Source organism: Hetaerina americana, unplaced genomic scaffold, assembly GCF_022747635.1.
Source record: "Hetaerina americana unplaced genomic scaffold, ioHetAmer1.1.p SCAF_7, whole genome shotgun sequence".
NCBI classification, from domain to species: domain Eukaryota; kingdom Metazoa; phylum Arthropoda; class Insecta; order Odonata; family Calopterygidae; genus Hetaerina; species Hetaerina americana.
Window position 1 is genome coordinate 13,755,252 of NW_027287316.1, and position 27,080 is coordinate 13,782,331.

The 27,080-nt window shown below is 43.8% G+C and overlaps 1 protein-coding gene across 3 annotated transcripts in view; it reads left to right on the top strand.

Annotated features, from left to right (window-relative positions):
* Positions 1-27,080, top strand: part of Doa (Darkener of apricot) — a 106,224-nt gene that overhangs the window by 24,729 nt on the left and 54,415 nt on the right. The window contains exon 1 of one of the 3 annotated variants that reach the window (XM_071594791.1): positions 18,296-19,028. The exons of the other annotated variants lie outside the window; for them this stretch is intronic. Within the exon in view, the coding sequence (XP_071450892.1) occupies positions 18,988-19,028 (41 nt within the window). The 5' untranslated portion in view covers positions 18,296-18,987. Of the gene's footprint in view, positions 1-18,295; positions 19,029-27,080 lie in introns of those variants that run through there. 3 annotated transcript variants of the gene reach the window in all.

The window sequence follows — 27,080 nt, forward strand, 5'->3', positions numbered from 1 at the left end:
GTACGTTGGCCCCCACAGCATCTCGATCCCCTTAGAACCCTTTGTAGGTTTGCAGTTAATAATAGTAATTCCTGAATACGGCGCTTAAAACAGCGAAGACGCACATCTTTTTACTGCAATGGTGCATTTCATCTGGCACTGCTACAAACTCAACATCATGTACTTAGTTGTTTGATCGAAAAGCCGTTATATTCGGCGCCGAACTTTCCTCACGTGCACTGCGCCCAGTTGCGCGACCTATTTTGATGCTGAAATTTCTATTTCAACGCGCGCATTATATCAATAAAAGCCACATTACGTGTTTCCTTGCTTCCAATCCGCAACGATTTCGTCCTTGTCTAAGTCATGAGAGAGCGAATAAAATGGATTTTTTTTGAAACCAAGGTTTATAAAGAACTAGTCTTGGTTGTAGTTGCAGCTTGATGTGGTGGTGCACATGGCACTACAAATTGTCTTGATTTCTTTTAAGTTGATTTTTATTAAATTTTTACTGGAAGCTCTAAAGCGTTCAAGAGTTGTGGCGCATCCAAGGTCATGTCTACACTTGTCCTTAGTATTGTGGAAGAACTACGGTGGTAACTACGTGATAAATTTAAGTGAATCACGCACATCCGTTGTCATTTCCTTGCCTTGTCGCCTCAAGCTTCCCGTTTAGTAGGATTATTTGTGACCGTGGTTTTTATTTTTTTCGAGAAAAATGCTATTATTGTGAGCCAGACGGAAGAGATCGATGCGAACCCGGCAGGTTGCCATTGTTTTACTTAGGAGGCGCAGAGCGTTATTCCCGCAAGATAGCCACGACGGTGACCCAGAGGTGGGCAAGGACGATCGCGATGCACCACCCTTGGCCGGCACATCCGTCGCGGGCCAAGCACATTCAACCTCCGCGTGGCAAGGGCTCTCCCATGGAGAATTCCCCTTGGAGCTGTCCCAGTGGGTGGCTCATTAAACGGCTCTTGCCTAGATCGAATCGCTAAGTGAAAGAGGGAGGGGAATGGGGAAGGTTTCGCGTTTGGAGGGCGCGAGCCTGGTCTCCATTGCTCAGCAGAGATTTGATATTGTGGCGGCGGTGCGTAGCGCGGTTCTCTTAGTTAATGTACGTGGTAAATAACTTCGCCGTCCAATGGTGGAAACCGCACGTGATAAACATCCTCGGTTAGTAAAATAGTGTTATAAATTAGTTATAATGAGATAAAGCACTTCTGAAATGAAATCATTGAATTTCTAATTCCTCATACTTGTGTGTGAGGAATGTGTGGATTGTGAATAAAGTGTGTGGAATTACTGAGTCAATAATTTCATTTAAGTATGCTATGTAAATTCCATTCCATACGCTGGAGAAAACAAAAAAATTAATTACTTCGTTGCGATTACGTACCGTCAGTTAAGTGTTAAAACACGATGTTAGATGTGCGGTGGTATATTTCATTTACGGTGGATACATCATGTACCGAGGTCTTTTGCCATTGTTTAAGCAGCGATGCTTACTTTACCTTAGCGATGCCTACCATGTTTGATAAGGGCATGTTTCACCTAACAAATTTTCGTAAAATGATCGCGTCATAGAATCATTCGCATGTGGAATTGTGTTAAATGTGGATTAGGGACGAATGTGAATGAGCTGAGGGTGTTTTCCTGAAGTTGCATGCTTCTACTAATTAGAGGAGAAAATGGCACTAAGGAATGATGATTAATAACGGAAGAGGTTCTTGCATGAACTGGTAACGAAGTGCTAACAGTTGCCATTGCCTCGCAAATCTGAGTTGGAGCTGGAGTAATGATGCCGTGGAAATTTCAATGCCCAAGTGTTAGCAGTGTTCTGGTTTTTAAAACAGTGGTGGCAATTGAAAGACTTGTGTAGCAGTCATGCATGTGGGTTTTTTCCGAATTGTATCCTGTGTAAGTATGCGTCAAGAGAAGCCACGTCGGATGTTTTCTACTCGTATGTACGAAATACGAGGAAAACTAAGAACTGATAGTGCATTAAAAGATCCTTTTTGATAAACCTCTCCTCCGCTAGAAGATGATTGTCGGATAATGTTAATGATAATAGTCTTATATTTTAACTGACAGTATCTACAAACCACAACGACGCGATAAATTATCTTGTCGATTGTCCGGGTACTTCCATGAAACATTTTCCGGAAATCGCCATGGTTTGTGATCGTTCCAGCTCGGAGCGTGTTTTCCGTTGCTCAGGTTGCGGGTGCGGGCAGCGTTTTGAATGATTTGGGGGGGGGGGGGGGCGGATTGGATGCAGACCGAGGAAGCGTCGCGAACGGCTGGGAAGGGAGGTGCGTTGTTGTGTTTTGTTCCATGGCCTGAGGAGACTCGCTCGCCCTTGGCCTCAAAGGGAAGGCGCCGTAAATGGTCAGAGATCTGTTCTCTCGCTTTTAATGCGTTCATCTCTCTCTCTCGTGTGATTCGCCGAATCGATTGGGCACTGAGCAGCCACCGAGCTGTATCCTTCCCCGACGCGCCTTCGCGGCCGTCGGTTAGTTTCCATATAAGGAACCCTCCCTCCATCTTAATGGCTTTCATTAGTGTTTTGTCTTCATTGAGTGCGCACTTCGTCACCTCCCCTCTCCCGATGTTGGCGCCTCGTAGCATCGTCCCCCCAGGGGATGGATCTTGCCTTTCCCTCGGCCCCACCAGCCGTGTTCGCGGACCCTTGTGTGCGTAACACGCGCGCGCACCACAAAGCCTGCGAGCGGACTCGAGTTACTTCGGCCGTGCGAACAACTGCATACGTGTACGTGATGTTCGGCCCTTCGAGTAGTGATCGTTCGCATAGTGTAAAGCGAAATGGTGCTGTAACCAAATAGGCGTTATTTTGCCTGTGTTCTGTGCATAATTAGGTTTTCAACATAGTGTAGACTATAACTTAACCAAATTTGGCGCCCTGGAAATTATTTATTTGATTGAATTATATAAAAATAAGGCATATGTGTGGTAGATCTGCACTGAGACGCGAATAAATACTAAACTATCAATGATTGGGCAGTAATGTAATTGAATACCAAATTTTAAAGTTGCAGAAAGCCAGGATAACGAAATCAATATTTGACCACGCAGCATATGAGTGCTGACCTAATGAGGGCACTTCCTCTAATACGTAGCTTTAATCATTAGTTTCTGTAATGATTGAAAGCACTTGCACCGGGCCCTCGTCGTTTCCGAGTTAGCCATAAGAGCGTCCTAGGCGGCATTGTCGACATTCCTTAGGGGCACGCGTGGACGAACGAGATCTCGCACTGAGTTGACCATGCGGCTAGAGGGGTCACGGAAGTTGCAATTATGACCGATGGGACCTAATGCCAGGCACACGAGCACCCCCATGACTCTTGGCCAGCTGTTTGTCGGTGCCCTCGCATTTGGGCGGACGGCCTTCTCTGTGCTACAGCAGTAGTAGCCCATGGCCACCGGATTGGTCCCAAGCCGGCGGAGAAATTATGAGGGCCAAGGTCGCAGGGGAGTGTCTTCACCGCTGCCGGAGCGGATCCGAAACTGCACCCCGAACCTCGGTTTCACTAGGCGGCCGTCTCGGGTGATAACGGTTCAGTACTTTATAGCTGGGAATAGGCTTCGTTGCAAAATATTTTTTCGTATACGGTAGAATATAGAATTAATATTAATTCATAATTTCAAGTACTAATTTTGTACCCACGATGACCCCATTTTCCTTCTTTCAACTGCAAAAATTAATGTTCGGTAATACATGTCTTCTCAGATTTTTTTCATCTCCCCAACTTACAAGTGGGACTCCGGTCACCACGCTTCGTTATACGTCTTCCTGAACCTGTTCAGGGATCCATGCCCGGTTTTGACTACGTTATCCCACGTCTCTCTGCTAACAAAGGTACGGTGTTCGTACCTTTGGCAAGCTCGCTTTGACATCAGGTGCATTGCATCTCAATATACAAAACGTAGTTTTTTCCGAAATCAAGGCCATGTTTGTGTCGGAAATATTATTGATCCAAAAAATTATAGTTTTTAATTTAATGCATAATGTTTTGGGCATGCAACATTTATGAGCCGCCCATGACTATGCAGCGGCCAGACATGTTGTCGACTGCGAGGCGCCTTTCCCCAGGTACTACGAGGTTAGAGATGCGTGGCGACCTGCCTCTTAATAAATTTTCATCGATATTAGTTTTGCTAAGATGAATTGTGGTTACCATAGGAGACTTCTCTCGGTTAGGTATAAGATTCTTTGCTTGGGAAGTTAATGATTTGAACCTAGCTAGTACTTGAACCTCAATGAGAGTAAACCTTAACCATGCGTATCAGCTGCGAGGGGGAAATTATTGCCTGGAATATAAGTTCTTGTCAGTTAATTTTATGGGAGTATTTTACTATTTTAAAAATCGTCATTATGCATTTGAAATTTCTTGGCCTCCGTGGTATTAATGATCATTAAATGCAATTGTGTTGTTCTATACGTGTTTCACTGGCGCGAAGAAGACATGACTAAGAGGCGTTATTCGGGTAGGAATCATGATGGAATTTTGTTTTAAATGCAGCAGCCAATTTTAGCTTCGTCAGGCAGCAACCCACCCGATGGGGAGGGGATGGGTTGGCTGAAGCAGGATTCGGGCGGGAGGTGGGTCGCAGGTCCACCGGATGACGATGGCTCGCTGGCGACCGCTGGAATGCGCCAGACCAGTCCAGACCAGACGCTTCGTCCATTCCCTCATTCCTCGCCGGTTTGATCGTCACGATGGCGCTTAGCCTTTGGCTCTCAAGCCTTGTAGTTCGAATGGATTTGAGCCTTACACTGAGCTAACGCCATAGGCCGTCGTCAGTGACAATCGTGTGGGCTGGTCGCTCAAGAAAGGCGAGGCGGAAGCCGGTATCTTTTCCCACGGTAAATGTCCGCGTTTGGAAGAGCTACATAAAAAGCCAAAGCCCATATCTTCGGTTGGTTTTCAGTCGTCAAATGTGTCAAGTTGCGTGGCTCACTGGTCAATGAACACTGTCCTGAGTGGCGATGAATCCGTTGTGCCCTCTATAATGATTAGGTGTAAGTTCTAGTTCTTTGTATTATATTCCCATTCCGTTTTCATTTATTTTCGAACGAAAGACCGAACGGAATTTTATAATTATTTCCGTTTCTTTCCCTCTGGCACATAATGGAATTACTCGACGAATGGGCAGAATTACCATGATTCTTGAGTTAACCTACGTCCTGTAATTGGTGTGTGGGGTTTTGTTGTACGGATAGAACAATAGGAACCATTGTATACGGATTCGCGGGGAATGGAGCCTCACAAGACGCAGTTTTCGGGAAAAGAATGGCCAATCATGTAGAGGAGTCCAGAACCTAGTTGTTTATTTGAGTGTGTAACGGGGTTAGGGCGATAGAGAACAGATGGATTTTATGAATGAGGTGGTAGATCTGGAAGAGAATATCTTTTCGCAATTCTTAAGACTTCTCATCACTGATTTTCTTTGACGGATATGTAGCGATCAAGATGTTGATAATGATTTAATTTCTTCCTTGGCTTTGTATTAAAGTGGGAAAGTAATAACCCTCATTCCGGGACCCAACGTGAACCATGGATAAATAAACAGCAAATAAATTGCCTATTGCAGCTAATGTTATATTGTTTGGATATAAAACAATATATGTTAATCTGGGCCTTGCGACCCATTCGAAGGTAAAGCTCCTCATTAGTCCCAAATAATTTCCCGAATGAAATTATTTTTAACAGAGTAAAGATTATTCGAACCCAGTTTAATGTTATGATTATCAAAATGTAATAATCGATTTTCGGGACATTATTGTGTGCGGTCAACTTTCTCACGCCATTCCCTGACGCATGCGCCACCACTTCGTTCTGACGCCAAGGCGGACGCTTAGTCGAACACGCCGTTGCTGGAGTTGGTCGTGCCGTGGTGGATCGTTGGCCAGAAATAGAATTCATATAAAGGATAAATAATAGAAAGGTCCCTCTCCGAGGACTTTTCTATCAAGGACATGATTGAGGGTCGCCATATTTCTTTTTCCCGCATTCATATTTTCTGAGCTTCGAATCCCTGTCCTTAGGTTCATTGTGCAGGGAGCCCCGATTAACGGGTTGACGAGAAACTCCCGATAAGTGGCCGGCGGCTACTTCAAGGCACGAGGGGGTTGGAGGTTGTGGACGATGATCGGGGAGTGCATCGTTTGTTGTTCGGAATTAATGCCTCAACTTCCCGAAGGCCTACTCCGAATCACAAGCGTTATTGCCTCTTTGGATGTTATCGTACCTCTGGTGACCCAGTCATGGTTTACCCAAGGTTAACAGATTTACAAATTTACGTTTCGAATAACCTTAATTCTCCGCAGCATTCTTCGATATATTGATCAGTCCGGTCGCTTGCGTTTCCCTCTTGAGGTCGAATGTCTTCCTCAAGAAATCGAATGGATCGATTAGTTCGAGTTACAGTTATTAGAGATGAGAGTTGTTCTTGATGCTATGCTGTAATTGGCGCTATTATTCCTTTCGGTTGCATTTCGAGATGTTTTTCAGATTTAATTACATACTCACCTGGGTTTAATCAGCCAAAGTCTCGGTGATTCTACACCGAGAAATATGCATGTGAAAACTTCGAGTAGTAGCATGAAATTATTTGGTATTAATAACTTGTTTTCAAATTTGAAATGTTTGCAACGAGAATAGTAACTTCAAGTACGAAATCCGGTAGTTTGCCTTACCAGGGATTTATTAACTTTTCCAGTAAGTTCATGATAGTAACTCTTCCAACCCGATTATCATAAAATGAATATAATGAATGATGGGCGAAGATGAGAGCGCAGTGGGGCAGGAGGAAAAAAAATTGTTTAATGCTCACGCTGATTAATTTAATTCGCTCAAAAACACAAGGGCTTATTCCATTTACAAATTAAATTCAATTCCATCTGGTAAATGGAATGGGCATTTGTCTGTTTGTGCGAGTTAAATTAATTAATGCTAACAGTAACAAACATTTTTTTCCATCTCCAACATGCGTCGTTATTCGCCCAAGGTTCATCAATTCTTTCGTTTTATATTTTATTCTTAAAGGCTGTATTCTTATATATTTCGTCTAGATTATTCTGGCCTTCGTGTGTAAAAATATACAAAGGGCAAGCTCTCCTGGTTTTTATCAGCATTTCTTAAGTTGAAAAGGTTATAATGTTCGTAGCATCTAAGGTCGTGAAATTTCCTTTGTCTTCGAATCTTCCTGTTTTTTCAGCAAATTAATCAAATAGGCGTTCAGCCAAAATTGTTATTTTCGGATTTTATTTTGCTTTCTCTGTTGTAAAGCCTGGAAGAATTTTTTCCTTGAAGGAAACGCTACTGGCGGAACATTCGTCCCAACTGTTGCCTGTGGTAAGCCCTCGTCTAAGCGTCGCATCTCCCAGCTGCCCCCGCGCGGAAGTGGGTGAGGGACGCGGGAAGATCGCATTCGTATGTCGGCCGGTCGGGGTGCTGCATGTAGGCCTCCACATTGCCGTTCACTCTCGTCGCGTGGCCCCTTTCGAAATAGGTCAGCGCCTTCATCAACTCACGGGTTTGTCCTGAGTGCTTGGGGATGCTGTCCCAAGTGCTCGCAGCTGGCGAAAGCGCGACAATCGGTTATGATGCTCGCTAACCTGAGGAATTGGGGGTGGACAATTGTGGGGGTATTCTGGATGTGTTGGATTCCTCAAGTCGCAAGGGGGGAAGCTATGCAAAAAGGACCCCGGTTTTGAAGGCGATTCCTATTGGGAGGGGAGGATTCATTGCCATTAGTGTGTTTTTGTTGCCCGCCTTCAGTTCTTTTTGTGGTGTGTATCACGATGAGTCTACGCACGTGATAGCGAGACGCAGATCCATTCGATTCGATTTATAAATTGATCGATTTGACTGCTGGTAATCGCCCTCTTAGTGAGTTTGCCTTGGAATGGAAGTGTCCGCGCGTCTCCGCCCCCTCCCTATTCTCTCTCTCTCTCTCCTCATCCCCTTGTCTCGGCCTGGGGCCTCGCGGGGGAGATGTGTTGGGGGGTTGGGAGGTGTCCCCCCCGCCCTTGGGTCACGCCCTCTTGACTCGCGTGCCAAGTGGAACGTCGCGGATGAATTTGGATTGAGATTCCGAACGGTTTGTTGGTGTGGGTTGATGGAATGGTGATTTCGCCGCGTAATGGCTCGTTTTGAGAGATGTCGTTGGTGACGTTTTGCCTTCATTGTTGGAAGACGGGTGGAGGGACACGTTGATGGTGAGATTAGCAATGGTCGTTTGTCTCGTCTAACTTAACGATAATTCGTTTCCCCTTCGCATTGTTACGTTTGTTCGGAAGCGGGGTTTGTTTAGGCTGTTCTCCCCGCGGATGGCAGACCCGTCTCTCTTTACTTGGCGTGTCTTCTCCTGCGATTCCCCTCCCCTCGTTTCTTGCCCTTCCCTAGCACGACCGCAAGGGCCGTGCGCGCGTGCCTCCCTCACTCCAGGCAATAGTTAGTTGGCCGTCGTCGTACGTTTTTCCTCTCGCGTATGTGTCGGCAGAGTCGAGAGTTCTTCCGCGTGCGTTGAGTGCGTATCGGCTTTCGCCCCTTATGAGAATTGTTGCCAACGTAATCCATTGTGTTGCTCGAAGAACAAAAGGAATGTGTGGAATCAAGAGATCCTCTTAATGACGAACTTTTTTGTTCGCATGGAGTATTCTGCGGCTGGGATTAAAAGTGAAGGCACCTAATGCCTCACGGGGAATTCTATTCTATAATCCAGTCGTGACGAATAAATTGCAGTCAAGAGAATGTTTAAAACATGCGCGATAATTATCGACATTGTGGAGACACTCCATTTATAGTTTTGACTGATTTCGGAATACGATATTAATGCTATTTACACCCAGGTTGATGAGTGTCAAATTACTAGGGTTCCATCATCGTACTTGGGTACCTGTGTCTCCTCCCGAGTCGCCGTTGCCCCTTCATCATTGCGGTTAATGCCGAAGTTCTTATCCTTATTAATAAAGTACTCGAGTGAATAAATACTCGAAATGTAAAAGTTGCCATCAAAGGTTAAATATTCGAGTTACAATGTTTTCCATACCAAACTATCAATTCATATCATGTCGATATACTTAGATCTTCAAGTATTGTCTTCCAGGATGTGAGCAATAAATATTTTAAAATTATGCTAATAATACACTATGCGCCAAAGAAAGAACAACAACTTGAGAAAAAACGCCAAATAAGTCCATACTGTCCTATCTCCTCCTCTCCCTGCCGCTCAGAGTTGAAATTTCATTAAATGGTCCTTTCCCGAAGTCGAAGAGGATTTCCTCGAAGCCCATAAAATCCTTAAAACTTTGTTTCAAAGCATTCGCACATCAATTATGATAAGAATACATCACTTCTCTAAGATGTTGAAAGAACAGAGAAAGTGATTTTCTTCTGAATTAAGCGACTAGAAACGTTCAGCCCCTTGCCCGCTCGCCGACACAGACCGAAGGCTCCCAAATCAGAACCGCCAAGATGATGACCGGTGGTGAAACTGAGCGGAAGTGAGAGATTTCATTCTGCTCCCAATATTTAAACACTGTAATCGAGCAGTTAGGCCGAATACATTCATCACAGTGCTGTTAAAAAAATTCTGGCGGTAAACTCCCGCCAATATAAGAACCCCTCTCCCCAATATTAACTACTAATTTCATAAACCCCGCGAGTTTCGATACTGTTTTTGGTCAAGATTTGCACACTTCCTTTGCATCTGTGCTTAGATTGTTGTCTTCGAGTGTCCCCTGTGTGTCGCTTCATGGCTAGATTGAGGGAACACAAAATGTACTCCCCTTGGTGCCTCCCCTGAAGTGATGTATTCTTATCATAATTGATGTGCGAATGCTTAGAAGGTTTTAGGTCGACATTTGTAGGTCGAAGTTAGGATTTTATGGGCCTATTAGACTTCGGGAAAGGACTACATGGTTGACTTCTTTTGTTAGCCTCGAAATGTGTATTGTTCTCAAAACGTACTCCGCTGTTCATCGAAATTATACTAATTATTTCAAAAAATCCGAAAGAAGTATAGTATATTCAGGAACGTTAAAACCTTTTCTTAAGAGCAGGCATGCCTGGAAGTGGGATTCGACAAATCTCACATCGCGTTCCGTCATTTTTACTCGGCCCAGTTCACTTTTCTCGTACCAGGTAACTAGCTCTTTTAGCGTAGCTTTAAAGGTGGTCGGGGCATTGGCAATTTGCGGGGGCGAAGTGGGCGAATGAGGGGCGAAGGGCGCCTTCCTGCGCAGCCATGTGTAACGCTAGGCTCAGGGAACGAGCGGTGAAGCCTGAGATTGAAGTTCTATTCCCGTGTTTGGATTTGTAATTTCTGAACATTAGTCATGGTGGTGGTTTAATATAAAAATTAATACATGATGATTCTATAATACCCAAAGGAGGTATTCGGGCGCCAAAAAGACTGCTACAGATCGCGGGCTGCCAAGTACTCGCCCAAGAAACCAAATGTTGATCAGTTTCGAGGAAGGCGTCCATTATGATTTTCACTGCTCCATCTTCCTTTGCATTACTTTTGAATATTCCATTATTATGTAGATGTATTGGGACAAATGCTTGACTCCATTCTGAAAAGTTTTTCTTCACGTTCAATCTTTTCTCGGCGGGGAATTTGACAGTATCTCTTGCGTTAAATCGCTGAATTGGGCTTGGCACCCAAAATATGGAATTATGGATTACATCTTTGGAAACCAGGCCTATTACTCCGCAACTTGTCGCCGCCGACGGAGTGACCAACCGGTTTGGTCTTGGACAATCGGTTTCCTCGGTTTGAAATCGTCGCGTGTGTAAGCGACCGGGTTTAAGTGGAGTGAATGTCTGGGTGACTGTCCCCATGGTGGCGGGCGATCGCTCCTCATGTTTCCTCGGTGGACGAACGGCGTATGTGAAATTAATGAGGCATTATCGTGGGAACCGGCGGCAGAATCTCATTCGTGACCCCGTGATGGAAACAATTTTTATTGGCTGCGACAGCTGTTGGGTAGCTGGATAAATTGTCAATACATGGGATGCACCGTCGTATTTCTGAGCGAGTGTAGATAAATCCTGGAAATGCAGCGATAGCGAAGTGAACGGGGCAAATGGCTGCCCGCGGAGCCCATATCCATCATCGTTATTGCTTATCCCCCTCCCTCCCATCTAAGGGGGGGGGTGGCCTTGGTCCACCCCTCTGCGCTTTTACTTCCTTTCCTGGAGAGCGGCGAGAGAGCGCCGTACATGGGCAAAGGCCGCCCACTCTCGGGCATGGGGGGGGTGTGTGTGGAGGTGGGGGAGGCGTGGATACCGCGGCGGCGGATGGGTGGATGGGGAGGAGGACGCTATGTGGGCCACCGTCGCCCCCTCCCGTCCCTCGTCCGTGAGCGGAGGCTGGCGTGCGTGCCCTCCTTCGTTGCTGCGCGAGGGCCTCAGGCGGCAAAACATGACCCGAGCCCCCCCGCCAGCGTGCCTCCTCCTTTCCTCGTCCGGCGCCCAAGACTGGAACAACCCTCTGGTTGTTTTCTGGAGAAAGTGTGCCTTAGGGGCGTCCGCGTTTAGGTGCAGCGACGACCAGGCCAATTACTCTCCTTAATAGCCTAATAGGTACAAGCACAATGCTTTGCCACCGGTGACTAATCCTCCCGCTCTCGTTTACGAATGTCCAGGGCTTAATATAGAATTGGTTCGATCGGCTTATCCATCGGTGGCTTATAACCGTGTCATCTGCTTCTGGGCAATCACAGATAAATGCTCTGCCTTCATTCGTTGCTTAGTTTGGCATAGGTGCTTACTATAGTATGTTATTCGTCGAAGGCACAACCGTTGTTGGTAGAAGTAGGTTCAGTAGAAAAAATGTGCATTTTTGAATCTTGGAACAGTAAAAGAGATATGAAAGTCGTGTACTTTCAAGTCCCTAGGTTCTCAAACTCTACCTCCTTTCAGGATATTTATTTTATTTTGGATAGTAAGTTCTGTTGCAGCGGTTATAAGTGAGCATGTTTACAAACTACTTTCCAATCAGTCTGTTTGCAATCGTGTTATACTTTCACATGCTTTTGTTTTGAATGTGACCACTCCATCGATCCCTATTCCTTTTCGTCTTACTGAATTTTTAATGAATTAGGTTATTTTTTAATTACACTTAAGTGTTCCAAATAAAAGCTTTCCACCATGCTAGTGCCAGAAGTGAGGAAATGTGAAATTTTTATACAAATTGTTGGATGGAACTGGGTACACTGTTTTCGCCAACAGGGGAAGCCAAAACATAGCATGGAGTTGACTTGATGTCCTTTAAAACGTGTTATATTATTGTTGTCGAAAATGATATCCCCCTGGAAGTGAGGCGTATGCAAAGACGGCGGAAACTGTTTCAAAAATTTCAATTTTTTGAAGAGACTATCCGATTTAGTCACGGGAAACCAAGACATTTTAGGCATCAACGTGATAGGTTTCTAGTGATGACGATGGTCAAGGATCCAAAAGGGAGTCGAACATGTGAAAAAGTAGCTAAATTTACTTGAAAGTTCCTAAATGTGCATTACAATGCAACCATTTCAGAGTGTAAAAATCATTCGCCTTGACCGGGATTCTAACCCGAATCCCTTGATGCTCGGCCGAGTTATTTACCAGTAAAGCTGTCGAGGCGTCCCCTTGCACTCCGTTAAAAGTTACTGTCGCGGCATCTCCCGCAGTTTCTTGGATTTCCTGAATGTGCTTATGAATACTTAGAAACGGTAGAATTACAATCCTACCCCGATCATCTTTTTCGTTTTTACGGCGTAGTACGTGCTGTGGGGAACTCGGAGGGAAATAATCCATATTTTCCTATTCGAATGAAACGTGGAACAGCAAGGGACTGCATGGAATTTCTAGAGGAAAGAGCAACATCTTCGAGAATGTTAAACAACTGTTGTGGAAATATTTTTGCGTGCCTGAAGGTTTAAAAAAAATATGAAGCGAAGTTGAAAACTATCATTTTTAATTGAAAGCCTTGCGGTCCAATTACTGGAGAATCCTTGGGGGTATGGTGCGGGAGGCGGTGACAAACTGCAAAAAACTCCTAATCCCGAACCAGGCTGCCCAAGCATGTCTGAAATTTTCTTATCGTCTTTCACTGTTACACATGTAGCTTAGCCATACAATAGGTTGCTCACCGTCCATGGATCACAGGTTCCGGGTTTCAGAGAGAAAATGTGATCATTATAAATTGTGATTCCATGAATTCCTGCAATTGGACAATTCCTCCTCATGCAGATTCTCCCTTTGATAGAATTAACTCAACAATTCTTTTGAATTAGGTTGCGCGCTTTGTTGGAATGGCAGCACATTTTAATGGATCAGTACCCTATTTCGTGAGAATGGACACAGGGATCTGGTGGACACGGGAATGAACGCGATAGCCTTAAAAGTGATTTTTCAAGAAACGTGGTTCCGTGCGGATGAGTTGGGCGCCGGCTAACACCTGCTTCGCGGGTCGGTGGGGTTCTGGCGAGGGTGGCTGCGTTTGGTGCGCCTCTGCTGCACGTGTTTCCCTGGGGGGGGGGGGTGTCATCTGACCCCCCGGGCGTCGGTCGGCTGCTCTCTCGCTCTCACTCCCTCGTCCGCTCTCTCGAGATCCGGTTTGCCCCCTACCAGACCCGCACCGGCGTCCAGGGGAGGATTTTGTGCGCCCCTCCCGTCTGCCTGCACGGCGAGGGGCGCGCTGGATTTCTCGTGCGGCACACGTATCGGTTACACCCCCCCCCTCCTACATGCAATTGACGCACTTGCCTTGTGTGTCATCACTCGAATGACGCTGGCTGTTTCCCCGCGAAGTAAGGAAAGCTGTATCCCCGAGACGCCATTAAAGGCGGAGATGTCTCTCAGGGAATTCGATTCCTCGTTTGAAGTTCTCAGGTTGTGAATTGCTTAAGTGAATAGCGACAACGAGGCCATTGCGTTGCGCGTAACCAGGATTAACGCCCATCCTTACAACTGGGCACTCGTACGGATTGGGGCACGATAGGTGAGATGATTGGCGTCCATTTAAGAAATATGGTTCGTTAGCAAATTTGCTGGATTTAAAGGAATCTATCGAACTTAATTTTGATTCTCTTGGGGAAATAATGGAAAACATCCAGTTATTTCTCCCCAATATCTGCGCATCATAAATTTAGTGACTCCAGTTCCATGATCTTTGATGTTCCCTTTAGTTTCATTTGGAACATTAAAAGTTTTTGAAACCAGTAAAATCAATTTTTGAAACGTGCTTACTATCTATGAGTAAATAAACATTGGGGAGATCCTAAAGAATTTTATAAATAAATGTAAAGTATGCATGTGCGTTTTGAATAATCAACCTCCTAAGTTTTCCCCTGGCGCCGTCTTTATTTTTCGTATTTTTTATTGGAGTTATGCTGTATAAAGAAAATATATACGTGCCGTGGTCCATTCAGAATAAGAGTTGATTGCAAATTCTTGGAGAGTTGCAAGGCAATGTTATGCTGATTCTAGTCGAGCCATTCGTATAGTGCGGGCGTCCTGGAGGGGAATGGTTTCCAGGATTTTTCATGTTAAGTTGTGCGGCGTTACCCTAAGTGTTGTGCCACGGAAGTTGAGAATTTCGTGGTCCGCGCCTTGTAATGCCAAGGGTGTGCCTCTTGGGGTGTTTCCGTGTGCATCGTAGTAGTAATCCTTGCCTGGCAGCCATGCGCATAATTGTGGGCCCAGTGAGCACACGTGCATCCGAGGGCCGTCTCGGCCGAGCTTCCTCTGCAAGAATCAAGACCTGCTTGTCACTGGCGGGGGAGAACGGCGTGAGAGACAGTGCGAGTCAGTGTGGCTGCGGACGCCATTTTAATGCTCCTTTGCTGCCCGGAGCCAGTTTCTTGTAGCTTTGGGCCAATTAATAGTCCGTTCAAAATAATAGTGAGTGCCATGTGAATCAGCCTGGCCATAATGTGCCAGGATTCACGATTTGACAAGTTTTTGTTTATGGTCAAGCTAAGATTCTGTATGTACGGTCAGCTAATATGTACTTGCAATTTACATAAATGCTCATCGAATGAGTTCCTTGGTAAAAGGAATTTGTAATAGTGGTAAATAAGATTGTTAGTTGCATTTACAGTACAAATATACGTAAGCTACTATCGGCCATAATATTTATTGTTATACTGTATCATACACAGAAATCATTTGATAGTTTTTCAATAGAATTGAATGCTTGGAAAGATTCGGAAAATATTTGTTAATATATCGATCGAAAATGTACTACCTACTGCGACACGAGTGAAACACTAGTGAGAAAATCCCACTTAATTTTATGCTTAATTTCGCCTCATGTTAGGCTTATTTTATCTCAGAATTTTTCTTAGGGATTCTGAATTACTCTCAATGAAAATATTAACTACTGGAAGTGACAAGTAATGGGATTAAAATGGAATATTTGATCTCCGTGTTTAAAATTTTTGAGAGAGCTCTTGCGGGGATTTGGAGTTTAAACGAATCAAGGTTGACTTGCTATAAAAGTAATTGATTTGGTAACTAGTTTCGGGGTAGCTATTCATGACTTCCCCTGGATACTCCTTGTCCAATAAATAAATATGTGGGCTATCTAATGTCAAAGTGAGTGGCATTAAATTTTGATTTTCGTGAAATGATATAAGCTGCAAATGTACATCATTTGGGAAGCGCGTGTAATATGTTTGAAGAGTGTTGTGGGGAAAGCGTTAACATGTGATATCGAGAGTATTCGACTTAAAATCAATACAGACCAGTTCGTTAGAATACTATATGGATAGAAATAGGAGTACCACTACGATTATAACATGCTCATCTCGCAGTCGTTAGAGTAGAGCAAAGCTGGATTGAAACTAATGTCATCATATAGGATCACTTCTGAATCGCTGCATTCGGGTTACGAATATATGGATCAAATATCTCTTGATATCGTATCACGATATTCAAACATTTACCCTATGTTGAGCAATTTGAGGGGAAATAGTTATGCTTTTACTTTTCACTTTGAAAAATATTTTGATGCCCATAGGTGCATTTCCAAAAACTGTAAAGGTTGTATGAGTTTAGTTATTCCTGCGGGTGAATTTTGTTATTGTTTTCTTTTTATACGCATTTATTTGACTCCGTCATCAGTAAGTCTTAGGTTTTAACGTTTTTACACACCAACCGTGAGGTAGCCATTAGTGTAACTTTATTTCTGCAAATTTAGTTACTTGGTGACCTGCTTTGCTTGTAAAAAATATTAATTGTGATCGTGACAACTTCATAGACAATTTCCTATTTTCCGCCGTGTTCGACTTGAGAATTCGTATGTTTCGTATATTCTTAAAAAGGTTATTCTAAATTAGCCTCACGTTCCTGATGAGATGCAAGTGGTGTATATTGTGATTCCCCTGCACGTAGCGTATGCTCATGATTAACCGTTCAGTTATTTCCACCTTCGCCTCCCCCACAGCATGGTCATTGTTTTGCCTCGGCCCTCAAGGTCACCGCCCTCCCTCCCCCTCTCTCTCCATTCCACCCTTTCCCTTCCGCCGCTCTAGCTCCCTCCCTCCGCACTGCGATTACTCAGCGTCGCCGCTTTCTTTCGCCCGATGGCCGTGGGGGATTGTGAGCGTGTTTTTTAAACCCCTCCCCCGCTCCTACCCCCCAGTCTTTCTTTCTCGTCATCCGAGGTCCGCTCCATGTTCACCACTCTGTCATTGCCGACGATTTCGTGTGCCATTTATTGCCCCCCGGATGGGTGGGGAGGTCGCGTCGATGATAAATCTATAGCTGCTTGCATGAGACTTCGATCTGCTGTCAAATTTTTGAGGGACTATGAGAGTGATGAACATTGACACAGTTGTTGAAAACAGATGAATTTTTCGCGTGATAATGCTCTCTAAATTGCAATTGCTCTCTAACAAGCCGCTCACCCCATTCTGTAATGCCACCAGCCCTTCTCTTGCCGAAGGGTTAAAGGAAAGTTTTCGATGGTGTCCACGGGGTTGTAGCTTAGCGCAGCCACGTCGTATTAGCTAAATTATTCGTTGGTGTCTCGATTGATCATTGCGTTCGTGTTTTCTGCCGGTCTGAAATGGTTGTGATTTCTCGTGTATCCTCGATTTCTACCTCTTGTACGAAGGGTTTTGGCAATGGCTGTTGCGGCCGGAATGTGCGATCAGGTGGCCGAAAACGTCCTCCTTTCCCCCACTCCCCCCTCGGTCGCCAATCTGCAAGCAAGGGAAATTCCTTCGTAGCGGTTCCTGAACGCACGTGGCGAATCCAGTCGTTTAAGTGGCATCCAACTGCGTTGTTTCTCTTTACGTATGACACCAATACTGGTGATTTAAAAAAATCTCTCGAAATGAAAAAGCACTACTGGAAATTAGTGGGACAAAATAAAAATAAGATTGCTAGTAAATCCGCGTACACTTTTACAGAGACTGTTTGAATAAATGTGTAATTATCATTAGAAATTATATTTTCCCTAGTCGAAATAGACTACATGGCATATATATAGTAATATTTTTTGTGGTAGTTATGATGGAGGTCTTACGGCACGTATGATTGTGACAAGAAGATTGATCGATTGATATTTACTCGGGATGAAGGGTTTCAAGGATACTATTATTCGAGGCAAAGAGGAAGAAAACATGGCAGTATACATTGATTAAGCGAGGCTCAGTGGAGTTTGAAGTAATGCTGAAACTGCTGAATCATAATGATAGAATAAATTGCTAAAACAGAACGAGAAAGAAAAGGAAAAAAATGAAGAAACAAACTGACTCTAAAAGGAAGGTGATATTCAATGCTTCGTGTCGGCGAAATCATCAGTGAATGCTGATGGAATCCAAAGCAAATGCAATGTTTTTGGCTCCCGTCGTTACCCGCAGGTCGTCTGCCCAGGTCTCGCTGGTGATGTTAATCATAATAACAATGATAAATATGGCGTGATTCTTTACCGTCGCACTCACCATCGGAGCATCCTTGGGAGTTTCTTCAATCTCTCCGGGTCGGCAATCATTTTCATCGTCGTTGAACAGCACGAATTGGTGTGCATGAGCTGGGATAGAGTACCGGGGGGGGCTTGCCTTCGCCCTCTATTCACCCTCCTTCCCCCCTTTCCTTCCGTCGCCCTTCCCTCGCCCGCCCCCACCGCCTCCCCGCAGGTTTCTCGCCCCAAGGGTGGTTGAGATTTCGAGGGGGAGAGGGCGCTGGGGCGGGAGGAAGAGGGGCGGGTGAGAGAGAGAGAGGGGGAGAGAGTCGAGTCTCCCGAGAATGTGGCGCCCGCGTGTTGTGTGAAAGGGCGCGTCAGTGTGTCTCTCGCATCGAGTGTGTGAAGAACATGAGCGGGCCCTGGACGAGGACGCCCGCTTTCCAGCCACCAAGTGACAGCGACTACGGGCCGTGAGTGGGGGACACGGCGGAGTGCGTGCGTTGCTTGTTTGACCCGAGTGGATGGCATGAAAGAGACGGCGTGGGGAAGCCCACCGTTGCGGGCAGAGCACCCTCTGTGGTGTGCAGTGATGCCACTGACCGGGAGATTCCAATGACCGAGGAGGACGAGAGGCGCCCAAAACGGAGTTAATACATTTGTCCGCTTGTTCAATTACACCCTCGGTGGTGGCAGAGCCCGCCCTCCCCTCATCCATTTTAGGAGTGGATAGATATAGCGACAGCGCGTGGAGCCGATTTGGAGAGGATGGGACGTCATTTCTGTGAGGAGTGTTGAAGTTTGTTCATAGTAACATTGTCTCTTATATTCGAGTGCAGTCGCTGATTGGGAAATAAGTCAATGAAGTAGAAACGTGACCAGTTAGCTTAGCTGATTATCTCTCTTTGTACCCCTTGGCGTCTCGGGAGTAGATCCAAGGATTGATTGAAGGGTCCCCTCGCCACGATCCCGACCCCTCCACCGTCTTGGCCTTTGGACGGCCGCTCCTCCCCGCCCCTAGCCCTCCTCTCGGACTGTCCTCCCGAGGACTCAGCCGTCGGTGAAGCGGCCTTCCAGATGGTTGTGATGCCTGCATTGGCCGTCGCCTGGGTGCCCAGGTATTTCTCTCTCAAACCTACCATCAGCCTCTCTTTTCCTCGCGGGGTTCGCCCGCGTGTCCTTGGGAAGGTGCTGTCGGCTGGAAAGAAGAGCGACAGCTCGGCAAACCGTCCCGACCAGTTGCCTAGGCAGGTTTTAGCATCATCGAGGAAGGAAAATAAAAAAGGCAGCGTTCTCTCACGCAAAACAAATGTATTGTCAATTTACGTACGAAATATGTAGTTTTAAACCGGGCAAGTGGTTCAGGTTTTCGTATTTCTCTGGGTCCCTCTTTTCTGGACTTCATGTTAGTATTCGACTATCTATTATATACACTTAAAAAATAAGAAGTAGAATAATAAGATTTATGAAAGTGAGAACATTTTATAAGTGAAATGAATGTTTTTGTACGTTATTTCATTCTAAATGTTGAAAAGCATTTCTGGAGTCATTTATCCCTCCAGTCGCGTTGAATGAAAATAAAAATTCCAGTTAGATTTATGTGCAGATGGTAGGTAAATGTGACATTTTTTTGTAATCAGTTCCTTGCGAACGCCAAGAAATAGAAATGCCGCCTTTGCTTAACTTTGCACGGTGAAAACACTAATGGGAGAAGGGCGTGTGTCGTCGGGGGCGACCCAACGACCGCCCGCCGGCCCTGCCGAGGGTCTCGTCCCGCGGGGTTGCGCGCGGAGCGTCTTCCTGGCCGCAGGCGACACTCGTGGTCCCTTCGCTGGCGGGCACCGTGAGTATGAGGTCGAAGGAGCCGTCCTCTTAAGTCACTTGTCAGGTCGGTGACTCCAGTGCGTGAGCCGTAATTCTGATAGTTAATAGTTATCCTGCCATGCTCACGGTTTTGACGTAAGCCATGGTTATCTATTTGAAGGAATTTCCTTCGTCTGGATAGGCATATTGAAAAGACTTAAAGTATTCTCGGTGTGTGTGGAGAAAATCATCTTCCAATTGTAAAGGTTCTAGAACGTCCCTCGAGTCTCTTTGATTGAATGGTGTTCTATTCGCCATTCATTAGACGATGTCAGATGAACTTGCACCCTTTGTTTCTCGATCCTCCCGAAGGACTATCGCTAAAAATATTAAGGGTGGCCTTCGGTGATTTCATTTTGCGGTTTTATGCAAAAGGAACTGATCTTCGGTGATTTCATTTTGCGGGCTTATGCAAAAAGAACTGATCTTATCGAATGAAGCTGCATTTGGCGTGCGTAGATTGCTTGAGAGATGAGCTGATTCACCTCGAAAATCCTGGCACGTTCTTCCCTTTTCACCCCGATAATCGCTCCCTTCCCCTCCGTTGAGCGTTGGCCACTGGGCACGTACGTGGTGTGCCTCTGCCCTCGTGGATTCCCTCGCAGCCTTCGGCTCCACGGCAAAGTCGATCATCCCCGTTGAGGTCGAGTTGTCACCACTAGGGAGGTCTTCTTCGAGGGCGACGACACGACTTGTTGATTCTACGCGAGTCCACACTGGTTTCTCTGTTACCATGCATGCATGCCACCCGCTAACCTGGATAGTAAGACTGCAATGGTTTATGCATGGCAAGGAAACTCGTTTGATGCTAGTAACATTCTTTAAAAAATCAGTGAAGGTGCTTTATATGGGAAATACGTATTTCGTGCTACTCTCGGAAGCTCTTCGTCGATATTAAGTGACTCGGGCAAAGCTGTTAATGGGCCGTTCTCTTTTCCCTTATGTTTATGTAAGCCATAAACATAAGGGAAAAGAGAACGGCCCATTAACAGCTTTTAAGTGTAGGATCACCTCTGTTTAATTATAGATTATTTTAATTGGAGTGCCTGACGAAGCGTAAATACCCATTTGAATAGAAGCGGTCCAGAATGATCTTACTCATCCGTTTCAAACATACATGCATAGGAAATAGCCAAGTTGACAACTGTTCAGCAAGGGACAAGAACGAAGAAACAGCGATGAAGTATTCGAAAGTTATTGATGCATGTTTCAATAAATTAGATAGATTTAAATGTTGAGCGGATAGGTATAAGATGTCGTTTTTCCCACGAATGATAAGGGATTAGAATAACGTTGTCCATTGGGTATCCGGTCAAAGTATCCGGGTCAAAATTAGTTTGGCGTGTATTCAACCCTGGCCACACACCCTAGCGGTGAGTTGCATGGTAATAAAAAGTACGAAAATTAAAATTGGTGTCTTGGATAGTCCTCTCACAGGATCGCCGCAGTGGTTTCTTTTGGTTGTTGAGAATTAAGCTCACATCGCACTGCTTCTTAAAGGCGTGTGGAATTCATACCTTTAGAGTTCGGGTGCAGCTCTTTTCCCTGTGTCCCAATTTGGGTTTCCCTCGTTGTTCTAGTGGTCAGAAAATGCCACTGCATGGATTTTTAAATAGTGTTTTTCAAGGGACCCTGCGGTCCATATGAGAATGCTCGTTCCACAAGGTCACATCACCTATTTATAGTGAGCCCTTGAGGCTCAAGTGTACGTGGAGAAATGGTTAAATCCATGTTAGAATAAATAACTTGTTTGAAGTTGTCCAATATCTCGTTTAACTCCCAAAACAACCAATGAGAGTTAAAGATTTTCACTCAGTTGTAGACTGCCTGTTCATTTACTTGGGCATCATGGGGAAATACATTAGTTGTATAGGTTTCCTAGGCGTTCGAAATGATTGCATGCAATGTATTGGCCCCAAAATTAACTTGGTATTTTGATAATGTTAATTTTCGCCTTAGAAGGTTTTTGAATAATACCTTGCGTAATTCGGAGACAATGTTTTTGTATACTATCAAAAATGATGGTATTATTCGGAAGATGTGGAAATTCATGAAAATTAACCTGTAAACATGACCACAATAAAGTTTAGCCTGCCATCTCTGAAATGAACATTACCACCGCCATATTCTTTGATTAAGGGTCAATACTTGCGTCAAAGTACGGCGATTCGAATACTATTCTATGACGAATTAGGTTGGATGTTTTTGTATTATTAATAAAACGTTGTGACGTTAACAGACTCCTATGTTGCTTGGAATATCCAGGGAAATGACTGTTTTTGTTATTATAAGTTATATGTGGGGTGGGCACAGCTCGTTAAGTACAATTTGTTACAATACACGGTTCTATTTTTGATGTTAGAAATAAATGAAGACATACCTACTCTTTTAGTGTGTTAATGAGCTGTTGCTGAAACAATTTCTAGTTCTGTTAAAACTGTGTCGTACAGTCCCAGAATGGATTATACATTTCATAGTTTTCACAGTTTCATTTATACGTAGGCAGCGTGGGCTACGTGCATACTTAAATTAAGAATTAATTTGACAGTAGTAGAACTCTTAAGCTTATCCATGTTTTAGTAAGCCAAATTTTCGCTCGTCATTAAAGAGTTTATTACATTTAATTTCGCTGCAAATTAGGCAAAATGGTTCGTGTGTTTTATCACCGTTGCACAGAAAATTTCTCTTGTTTAACTGTCTAAATGAATGCATTTTATGGTGTTAAGCGGGGGTTAACCTTTTCTATTTTATTTTCGTAACTGATCTCTAGCATGTCATTATCCAAATGCCCGTTAATGTACTTCATAATTTTGCGTGGTGATATTGTTTATAACGAGAAAATCATTAGACGAACACAGACGCTCTTTTGTGGGGTTTTTTTTCGGACATTGTAATTGCAGTGTAAAGTTGACAACGATCCGGAGCGAATTGTATAATAACGGCGTAGAAGTCCAGAAAGTGACTTCGTTTCATTGGCTTCATCATTGGATTGAGTTGGATTAATATTGAACACTAGTTGGATTTATTCATTGGGCTTTGACAGGGCTATTCCTTCGCTCTCTCACAAGGATATTTCTGTATATGCATGCAGTTATTCTCATGGGCACAGTCAGTATCGTGCAATTTATGAAGATGCCGAACACTGCATTTTCGCGCCTTAGGTCAAGTGTTCTGGTGAATTTCTCGGGGACAGCGAGATAATGGCAGTGGGTTAGTGGGCGGGTGAGAGATGGTCGTTTGATAAGCCCCCCGTGGACGGACGTCCGTGTTACTCCTTATCAGCGTCATCGACTCGGCTCCCTGCCCATGGATGTGAGTCTCCGTGGTGTCGAGACAGGGGGAGGATGGATGCGGCGATGGCAGCCCCGGTTCGGCCCTCCCCCCATCGACGACAGTGCGATATGACATGCTAGATGTCGGAGCTGGTGCCTGCACTCCGTTACACGAGTGTAATTTGCTTAGATTGTGAGAAACATCGATAAGAGACGAAGGCATCGCGAGCCTCAGCTGTGTCACTGGATATTCTTAATAGTCTGACGGGTAGGGGGTTCGGCTTTTGAACGGATAGTGCCGGGATCGCACCCCGGTTGATGTTTCGGATGGTACCACTATCCAAGCCCAAACATTGTTCTTTCGTGGAAGCCAGGGCATTCTAAGAAACCGCTTGTGGCTCGGGGAAAGAAATTGTTCTTCCACTTTTTAAACGTAAGTATGAATTTCACTTGCCATAGAGTGAGCTCTAGTGTCTCAAGTAAAAGCCAACCAAAAGGTAGATCTTTACGATAATGGAGGTACGAGGAAAGTTAATGGCATCACTTGGGATAATTATATGAATTGTGTGCAGCAAAGGATTAATGATAGTTGGTGGCTTATGTATGCGGATAACAAAAGTATTTTGCTGATAGTACCCATATATTTTATACCATATGTTCCATGCAACCATGCATGCTTAAAGTAATTATAAGACTTGTTTAATATTGCTTCCGTAGTTCAGTGGGAAACCTAAAGTATTTTGAGGATCTTGTTGAATATGAGAAGGAACTAATGTTTTCTTTAAATGCCCCTGAAATGTAGCTACACATTTCAGTACCAGAAAGGTAAGAAACTTTAGGAAGTGTAACTCTCTACCACACACACGCGAAGGTAATCTTGAATAAATATTGTAACACACATGCTGTAATTTGGTGACGAATAAAATGTTTGTGAACTGTGATGTCATCGTGATTTAAATCCATTACAAATCCTTAATACTCGAAACAGTCGTCATATAATCCTGCGTTCTGCGATTTTTTCCACTTAAAAAACATCTTTAAAGCAAAAACCATGTTTTAGAATATCCTCCCAGTTGGAATACTCGGCTTTAATTTGAAACTAGAATGTATTGTGTTGGCAGAAATTCGAAGATATCCATCAACTAGTTAATTTGTGCGAAGGCGTTTCTGTATAAGAATGGTGGCCGACTGCAATGTAAACATAGGAGGGAAAAGGTGGTGGATATGGTAATAAAATGCATGAAACCTGAACCCAACTGAATTACAGGTCCTTGAATACTCCATAAAATCCTTTCCCGGGACTTATTCCAAATGTGATCGTAGACTCTGGTTTGAAATTACGTTAAATCTGTGGTTAATTTTAAAATCTCCGAGGATAACAGTTTTGATTATTTGGCGAAATCGCGCATTTTTCATTGTCTTTAAATTACGGATCACTATACGTATGTGCTTCTAAGGATCCTTCCAGCTGTAGAACTCGAGCAAAAATATGGTTTGGTTTTAAGGCCGAGATTTCGACGCAAGACCATTATTGAAAAAATAGTAGGTGTTTGAAAAGTATATTTGTTTACATTAATAGTTGATATGTGCACCCCCATGTATGGTTAGGGTGGAAGTAGGTGTCAGAACTGAAAGTATCTGGCTTCTTTATTTGTACAAAAACTGGTTGGTTGTTACTTGACCCCAATTTTATAGCAATGCACGCGTAATAAATATTTTCCATATTATATATGATTGTGTGAGGCCTACCATTGAAATGGTTTTTATAGCAATTTGCAAGATTGCATTAATAAGGAAGTCAATACAATGGTACAAATATCCAAATAGGAAACGATGTCCCTAGATAACACATGCTTTTAATAATGAAATTCGTGACTGTTGATTCTACTTTTGTTGTAGTTAGATGTTTAACGCGTTTTCTTCTTAAGCCGGTCTTCTGTATTTATATTTATGTTTTACATGAAGTCGCCTGGAGTCCTTTTCTAATATATTCAAGTCTATTATCAAATCTTCCAAAATCAATGTTAAGTGTACCCCAAAATGTTATATATACGTGCTTCTGAAGGTATATATGTACCAATATTTTACCATTTGTTATCACCAATAAACTTAGATTATCCAAATAACACACTGGTTCCTGGTAGCAACGTCGTAATACCCGGTAGTTCCGCCACTTAATTGTTACGAAGTATGATTATGAAGTACATAGCTTTTTTGCCGTCAAAATTATCAATAGAATGACATTTTAAAGAAAATTTTGAACTTAATATAAATAGTCCTGAAAAACATTGGTTCAGTACTTATCCATAATATTCTGATGGACCTCCTTTTCACTATCGATGAATTTTCTTTCATGTTTTCTGTTTTTGCCTGATGCAATATGGGTTGTGAAGTGAGCCGTATAAATCTCTTTCCTTGATCTAATAGACATTTTTTCAGTTAATTAAGTACACGACTTTATCACTGTGTGTATGTATGTATGTATATAAACACACATACATATATATATACTACCTTGATCAAAAATTTCCCGGAATTTATTCAGAAAATTAAAAATACAAGTTTATTCATCTAAATCTATATTGTCCCCTTCAAAGTAATCCCCATCGACTGCAACACACTTATGCCAGCGCTTGATCCAATCCTCGAAACATTTTTTATATTCGGTTTTCGGTATGTCCATCAGTGCTTCCTGCGATTTTTCCATTACTTCCTCTCGGCTGCTAAAACGCGTTCCCCGTAATGGTTTTTTAACTCGATTGAACAGAAAGAAGTCACAGGGAGCCAAATCAGGTGAATTCGGTGGCTGTTGGATGGTATTTGTTGCATTTTTCGTCAAAAAATTACGAATAATGATAGCACTGTGCGACGGTGCGTTATCATGGTGCAAAATCCACGAGTTTTCTGCCCACATTTCTGGTCTCTTTCGGCGAATTGCTTCACGCAAACGTCTCATAACGCCCAAATAATACTCTTTGTTTACTGTCTGGCCTTCTGGCAAAAATTCATGATGCACTACACCGTTGTAATCCATGAAAACCGTCAGCATTGCCTTCTTTTTTGACTGAAAACGACGTGGTTTTTTTGGTCTCGGCTCATTTGGTGAACGCCATTCACTTGCCTGATGTCTGGATTGCGTGTCGTACTCATAAACCCACGTCTCGTCTCCAGTAATGATCCTTTTGATGAATGTGGGATCGGATTCAGCCTCGCAAATCATGTCTTTTGCGACGTCAACACGGTCTCTTTTTTGCATGAAATTGAGGTCTTTTGGCACCAACTTTGCTGCTACACGATGGAAACCCAAATCATTAACCACAATGTCTTGGGCGGATCCATAGGCAATGTTCAAGTCCTCCGCTATTTCTCTGATGGTTAATTTGCGGTTATTGACCAACATTTCTTTTACTTTATCAATTTTTTCACCGACTTTCGATGTCGATGGTCTGCCACTGCGTTCATCATCTTCGATTGACTCACGACCACTTCTGAACCGCTCGTGCCACTGGTAAACGACCGTTTTTTTTAGAGAATCGTTGCCGAAACACTTTTCCAACATTTCCAACGTCCGTGCGCCACTAAATCCGTTTTTTACGCAAAATTTAATACAAGTTCGTTGTTGCAAATTTAAATCCATTTCTGCAATTGTAAAAAATCGCCAACACACACAGAGATAGATGTACTCTTGGCTACGTAACTTTTGCAAATGTCAAGTTATGACACTAAGATTTAAAGGGAATATCAACAACAGATGTACCAATTTAACAAAAAAAAACAGAACTCAAATCGGAACGATGGGAGCGGCACACGGTGGTTATTCCGGGAACTTTTTGATCAACGTAGTATACACATACATAAATTATAGATAAAGGGTATCCATTATTGCCTCTCTCCCGCTAACAGCCACATCAATACAATTAACATCTCTAAAGAGTTAGCTTGTATCCATCTTTTTAAATCCTGCCATCCCTCGGACGAAATCGGTCCCATTAGCTGGCACCTTCCTCTCAGCAGCCAATCACCGATTACATATGC